Source organism: Seriola aureovittata, chromosome 12 (genome assembly GCF_021018895.1).
Source record: "Seriola aureovittata isolate HTS-2021-v1 ecotype China chromosome 12, ASM2101889v1, whole genome shotgun sequence".
NCBI classification, from domain to species: domain Eukaryota; kingdom Metazoa; phylum Chordata; class Actinopteri; order Carangiformes; family Carangidae; genus Seriola; species Seriola aureovittata.
Genome location: NC_079375.1, coordinates 13,061,871 through 13,068,366, shown reverse-complemented (window position 1 = coordinate 13,068,366; position 6,496 = coordinate 13,061,871). Strand labels below are relative to the sequence as shown.

General features: G+C 41.4%; 1 protein-coding gene across 1 annotated transcript; it reads left to right on the top strand.

Moving 5' to 3' along the window:
* The first annotated feature begins 32 nt into the window (after positions 1 to 32).
* On the top strand, positions 33 to 6,478 carry wrnip1 (WRN helicase interacting protein 1). The gene is made up of 7 exons (XM_056391825.1): positions 33 to 804; positions 1,773 to 1,967; positions 2,457 to 2,695; positions 3,371 to 3,594; positions 4,563 to 4,718; positions 5,591 to 5,670; positions 5,787 to 6,478. The coding sequence occupies exons 1-7, from the start codon at positions 169 to 171 to the stop codon at positions 6,066 to 6,068; spliced, it is 1,812 nt and encodes a 603-aa protein (XP_056247800.1). The 5' UTR covers positions 33 to 168; the 3' UTR covers positions 6,069 to 6,478.
* Positions 6,479 to 6,496: the final 18 nt, after the last annotated feature.

The following is a 6,496-nucleotide window of genomic DNA, read 5'->3' as shown; positions in this document are numbered from 1 at the left end:
AAAAAAGTTCAACAAACATAATATTCGAATAAACGTCATATTTAGCTGGTAAAAGAGGTCAGGAAGTCATAACTGTACATACAACTGCAAAAACAAGTTTCTAACATTTAATCTCAAATCAGTGTTTGGTCACGTGATTAAAGGTCAAAAGTTACGCGGTGAATCAACATGGCGAACGAGAAGACATCCACAGCACTGGAGTCGGTGCAGTGTCCCGTTTGTTTTAAAGACTTCGAGCCGACCACAATTAATGGACACCTCGACGTATGTCTGCTGAGAGGCGATGACAGCAGCCCGTCCACCACAGACGACAGTGAACCTCCTTTAAAGAAACCGCGCATTAATGCGGAAGCTGTACCGACCAGACCATCATGGGCCAGCCCCGGTGTCAACAAAGCTGTAGCAGGGACCCCGACACCTACTATGTTCTCTCTTTTTCAGACCAACAAGAGTAAAGTTTCAGTTCAAAGTGAACGGAGTGGTTTACTTAACACTGCCACTTCTGTCAGCAAGGGGGCTCAACGTAGTGTCCTGAATGAGGCTGAACCTGCACCAGCAGGTACGGAGACTCAGAAGAGCCAAACATCCGCGTCCAGCGGGCAGACGCCAAAGACAGCACATGGTTTGTCATCACGGACACTGCTAACGATGGACAAACCTTTGGCGGAGATATTGCGACCAAACAACCTGGAAGAATACTTTGGTCAGAGTAAAGTTATTGGCCAGCAAACACTCCTCCGGTCACTTCTGGACTCGCAGGAAATACCATCTCTGATCCTCTGGGGACCACCGGGATGCGGGAAGGTGTGGTGGTGACAGCTGAGATACCCATCCCCTTATTGACGAGATCTGACTATCATCAACACTTATTCTTACCACATATGGTGATATCTGAAGTTTTAAGATAATCACTATCATTAACTGAGATTTTTTCAGTTAATCGACTAATTGTTTGGTCTCTAAAATGCCAGAAACAATCAAAAATGCCCTTCATAATAGATTTGTGAAACTATCAGTCAAAAATGCCATAAAACAAAGAAAAGCAGCAGTTTTTTAAATTTTTGAATATGTGCTGTTTTTGCTTTAAAATAGATGTAAACTACAACTGCAACAAGTAGTCGATTGGTCAATTATTAGTCAAATAACAGAAAATGAATTAGGTGCAGCCCTAAGCTTCAACCAAAACTTAAAATACTGCCTTTTCTCTTAATGTACGTTTTTATTGCTCTTCTCTCTGTTGCACTTGATAAAGAGAGAGTCATGAAACCTTTACACCATGTTGACGGTGAGTTATTCAGTCTGTGGCTGCCAGGTTTGTGCTTGCCTCTCTTCTCTTTGTCAGACCTGAATACAGCCTGTTAATGACTTCCTGGGTATGCCAAGCGACTTGCGTGGATTGTTGCACAGCAGCTCGCCATACTTAGACTTTGTCAACATGCTTTACTCACACTTGACCTCTTTAACTCCCTCCCTCAATTGTCTAGCAGTGTTCAGGTTTCACAGCTGAAGTGAAGATGAGATTTATGAGGCCCTCAAAGCTAGGCGCATTACATGATCTGAAATATTAAATGTATGGCTCAAACACTGGAGATTAAAGATGCCATATATGTGCGAATAATCAAACCCCTAACATTATTAAGCAGAATTTTTTTTTTTTTTTTTTTTTGGTGGTGTCGGGCAGTTTCGTTTTTGCCTCTGGGCCCATTAAGATTCCAGAAGGCAGACCATATGTGTTAATCAAATTACCTTGTATATGTTTTGTTGTCTTTCAGACCACTCTAGCTCACATAATTGCCAGCACCAGTAAAAAGAACGGCACAGCTCGTTTTGTCAATCTGTCTGCAACCAGTACGTCCACCAATGAAGTCCGAGAGGTGATCAAGCAGGCGCAGAATGAACTCCGACTGTGCAAGAGGAAGACCATCCTGTTCATTGATGAAATTCACCGCTTCAACAAATCCCAACAGGTGGAGTACTGAGCCGCTACCTTAGTTTGTAATGTTAGCTTTAGTTGCAAAATGTTTAAAAAGGCAAGTCTGTGTAGTACACTACAGGTTGTGAAGCTAATGGCTGAGGTTTGCATAGTTTATTTCCCTTACTTTCCCATAGGAATCTGTTGGCTGTTAGCGTCCATGACTCTATGCAGCTATGTGCTGCATGACAGTAAATCCCTGTATTAGTTGCCAAGGAGGACCAGTCTTGATCTTTGCTTAATGACCCAATAAGGTTCAAAGCATGAAAATACATATCATAGTAGGGCAAGTGTCATCAATGACTGTGTTTGCAATAGTGGCAGCAAGATGAGAAATTTCTCTGATGGAGCAAGCATTATGAAAATGGTCAGATAAATACTTAGCCTCGATATCATCACTGCATAGATGGTCCTTGTTTTCACCTCTCTTCATTATATGTTTGCTCTCGCCTTTTTTTCACTCAGTACATGTGTGTATCTGTAGGACACCTTCCTTCCTCACGTGGAGTGCGGGACTTTAACGCTGATTGGAGCGACCACAGAGAATCCGTCCTTCCAGGTGAATGCTGCTCTGCTGAGCAGGTGCAGGGTGCTGGTGCTGGAGAAGCTCTCCGTGGAGGCGATGGGCTCGATCCTGGACAGGGCCGTGGCTACACTCGGCATCAGAGTCCTGGGACGAGATCCAGCGAATTCCAAAGGTCAAGATCAAACAGGGGGACACGAGTAAGTGCTCCTCTGGGGGCCGAGCCCTCGGTGTCCCACATGTAATGATCGGGTGTCATCCTACAGCTACTTCAGTTGGGTTTAGTTAGATAATATATGGGGGGAGTGTAAAAGTAGTTGTTGGAGCTGCAGCAATCTCAAAGACTCTGGTTTGGTTTGATATGTTAATAGAAAAGAATTTGCATATGAACTCCTGGCTGCAGATGGTATGTGATCTTCAGGGAGATAATCCAGTAGTTGCATCAGATGTAATGTTTGGGATGCACTGACATCTGAGGCTGTAACACAGTTTAAGTTCAGAGACTCAAAACATGTAATTGAGTCATTATTTCTACATAATCCAGACATTGACAAAAACACTACATTTACAATAAACTAATAAGTACTTTGCTTTCAGTGATTATTATATCAAAGTGAATTAAGAGACTTGTGTGGGAATATATGTTTTAATATATTCGTCATCATACCCAGTAACAAGCATTCATCTGAGTTCGCAGTTATTTCTTATGTATATGTATATATCTTATAATATGGTCGTGCTGCAGTGGCCTCATCATAAATGAGTACAAATCTCTAATATTTGTCATCATTTTATTTCTCAGGCATTGATTCTTTACATGGGAAATTACTACAATAAAAAAATATTGACACTGATATGGTTTTCTCTTTTCCTAGGCCAAAGATTTACATTGAGCAAAAAGCTCTGGACACCATAGCCTACCTCTGTGATGGTGACGCAAGAACAGGACTCAATAGTCTGCAGCTGGCTGTTCAGGCTCAGGTGAGCTTGACTCAGCCAAACCTGTTGGCACAAAGCAGTTCTCCTCAAGAAATACTGGTGAAGGAAGACCATGTCAAGGAGGGTCTTCAGAGGTCCCATATTCTCTATGATAAAGCTGGTAAGCCCGGGTGTACTTTGAACGTTTCTGTAATTACGTAACCCTTGTGAACCTCACTGATCTGAAAGGAGTCACCCTAAATTTATCACAGCATCTGCTGTAGTAACTTCCATACAATTCTGTTCTGTCATTATTGAAGTATTGCCAATGATGGCTAAAATGTGAGGAATATGCAACATATTTTACAAATCCACATCTTTAAAATCCTCTCAGCAGCTTCAGTATAACACCTACCATCAATATCTTCACTTTAAATAAGTTCTAAATAACTTGAGGTCTTGAGCTTAAGAGCACCAACATATTACCTCTCAGCAACTGTTATCACTTTCTTGCCATGGGGCTTTCATATGAAATGCATTAGACGATAAAAGGAAATGGATATAATGTGGGGGTGTTTATAGCTGTGATTGTGGTTGCTTAGGAGTGGGATGTTTGTTTTCTCTGTGCGTGTGTGTGAATGTCACGTAGGGGTATTAAGCTACACACATTTTTGTACAGACCCAGTGCCCTTTACAACACGAAATGTAAGCCTTTGATTCTGATTAAGACTGGTGTGCTGTACATTCATAAAACTAGAAAGCACTTTAACTTGGATTTTTCTCAACTGAAACACTCAGTCATTTACACCTCCCCTACCCGACCCCTTTTGATGAACAATAATGGCTTCAAATGTCCTCTACACTGTCCTGTTACATAATACACAGCTGTCCCAAAAGACTGAGATTCCTGTTTCATATGGTGATGAAACTGTCCCTGAGCTTGACTAATGAGCTTAACAGAGACAGTATTCTGCCTTGAATTATGGTTTTATATGGTGTGCTAGTCATTAACTTTTTTTGTATGTAATTTTCTTTGCACCACAGTGAAGGCTTGGGAAATGCCACCAACAGATTTTGATCTGTCTCTTTTATTTTTTTCTTGCATCACCTGTTGACGTATTTTTGTGTATGTATCTGTGTTACTCAAAGGCGAAGAGCATTACAACTGCATCTCAGCGTTGCATAAGTCGATGAGAGGTTCCCATGAGAATGCCTCTCTGTACTGGCTGGGCCGCATGCTGGAGGGCGGTGAGGATCCTCTCTATGTGGCTCGCAGACTGGTCCGCTTTGCCAGCGAGGATGTTGGTATGTGAAATTACTGAATGACGCCATCGCAGGTGTTTTCTCTTTTATGATTTATTCTAATCACTCATGCAGCTGGCACATGGCTGCCACTCTGATCCTCTGGTCTTAACACGCTGGTTGCCTCTGTGGATAAGATTAGGTTTTACTGATTATGTTTTGCAGTGTTGCATGGCTGTGTTCCTGGTTACATCACTGACACTAGTTCAGTTTGAGCCAGAGTGAAGACTGTGTTGTTTTTGATTGTCACATAATCTTAGCTCATAACTACAGATAACTGTGGGCTTTTGCGGGGAGATCCTTTCAATGGAGCCTGTCAGAAATCTCTTCTTCTAAAACTTGTTTTTATGCAGAATCCTTTTAGAATTTTATTTAATTAATTCACTGATTTTAATATTCTGCTCTTCTATGCTTTGCACTGGTTTATTTGGGTTTGGTCTTATGCTCTTTGTGAGCCAGTCCTCATACAGCATGGTGACACTTGAAACTTGCTTTGTAGTTGTATTATGTTACTGTCTTACATTGTTTTGAAAAGTGAGAAATGGTACAAATGAAGTTAAGTAGCAATGTTGTTGGCAGTAAAAATGATGAATTGTTGAACAGGGATTGCTGTAAAGTACAAAGCCATACATACTGTAGTCTACTGTCTCTTTAAATAACCAAGTAACTTATAATATTTTCTAACAGTCTTCTGTCAGTTGCCTATGAAAATGTCCCTAAGCATTATGTGGGTCACTTTCCCTGACCCCAGGCAACTTGTACTTTGAAATTATTACAGGAAAGAAAACACTGGCTGAAAGATAAGTTTTTAACCACAGAAAGTGTCATTTTGAATGCAGGCTGACTGGATGCCTTCCTTGTCATGTCTCTCTCAGGTATGGCAGATCCCTTTGCCCTCCCTCAGGCTGTGTCCGCTTTCCAGGCCTGTCACTTCATCGGGATGCCTGAATGCGAGGTAGGCCAACCTGGTGGTTTTACACGGTCTTCTATCAAAATGGCTAACTGCTATACAAGTTGTATTTCAGTGTCTCATCTCTGTTGTCATCCTTCTGTTAATCTGCTGCTCAACAGGTCATCCTGGCCCAGTGTGTGGTGTATATGGCACGAGCACCCAAGTCTGTGGCGATCTACAAGGCCTATGGTAATGTGAAGGGCTGTTTGAGGAACCACAAAGGCCCCCTGCCTCCCGTCCCCCTGCACCTCCGCAACGCCCCCACAAGGCTGATGAAGCAACTGGGCTACGCTAAAGGCTACAAATACAACCCAGCCTTCAGTGACCCTGTAGAGCAGGAGTATTTACCTAAGGAGCTGCAGGGCATCGACTTCTTCACCTGGACACCCTCAGACCCATGATTATCTCTTGTAATGATTTATGCCACACAATATATAGCCTACAACCAAGGCTGCTGAATGAAAATAATCTTTTCACATGAACAGTAGTGGGATATATGTTTTGATGCAGCTGCTGCATTCACACGTTTTGTCATGTTCAAATGTATATACAGTTTTACTTTAGTCAATTGCTTTTGATTGTAAAGTATAAACAAACCATATACTTCATTTACTTTAGTTCTAGATATGATCATAATACAGTTCTCAATTCATTTAAAAAATACCAAGAACCTACAGTGCACAATATGCCTTTGTAATTCCATAATAGATATTAAAATGTTTACTATGTTAAATATGTGTATGTTGAGGTTTACCCTTGTCCTGACCTTGTAAAAAAAAAATGTATACAACTGATTAAAATGTTTTCTTTATGTTATGAATACTATACC

Excerpts from the sequence above, each read along its gene's own strand:
- wrnip1 (XM_056391825.1), top strand. The coding sequence starts at position 169 with ATGGCGAACGAGAAGACATCCACAGCACTGGAGTCGGTGCAGTGTCCC. Across the intron at positions 3,595-4,562 it reads TATTCTCTATGATAAAGCTG|GCGAAGAGCATTACAACTGC; the intron begins GTAAGCCCGGGT and ends TGTTACTCAAAG. Across the intron at positions 4,719-5,590 it reads CTTTGCCAGCGAGGATGTTG|GTATGGCAGATCCCTTTGCC; the intron begins GTATGTGAAATT and ends TGTCTCTCTCAG.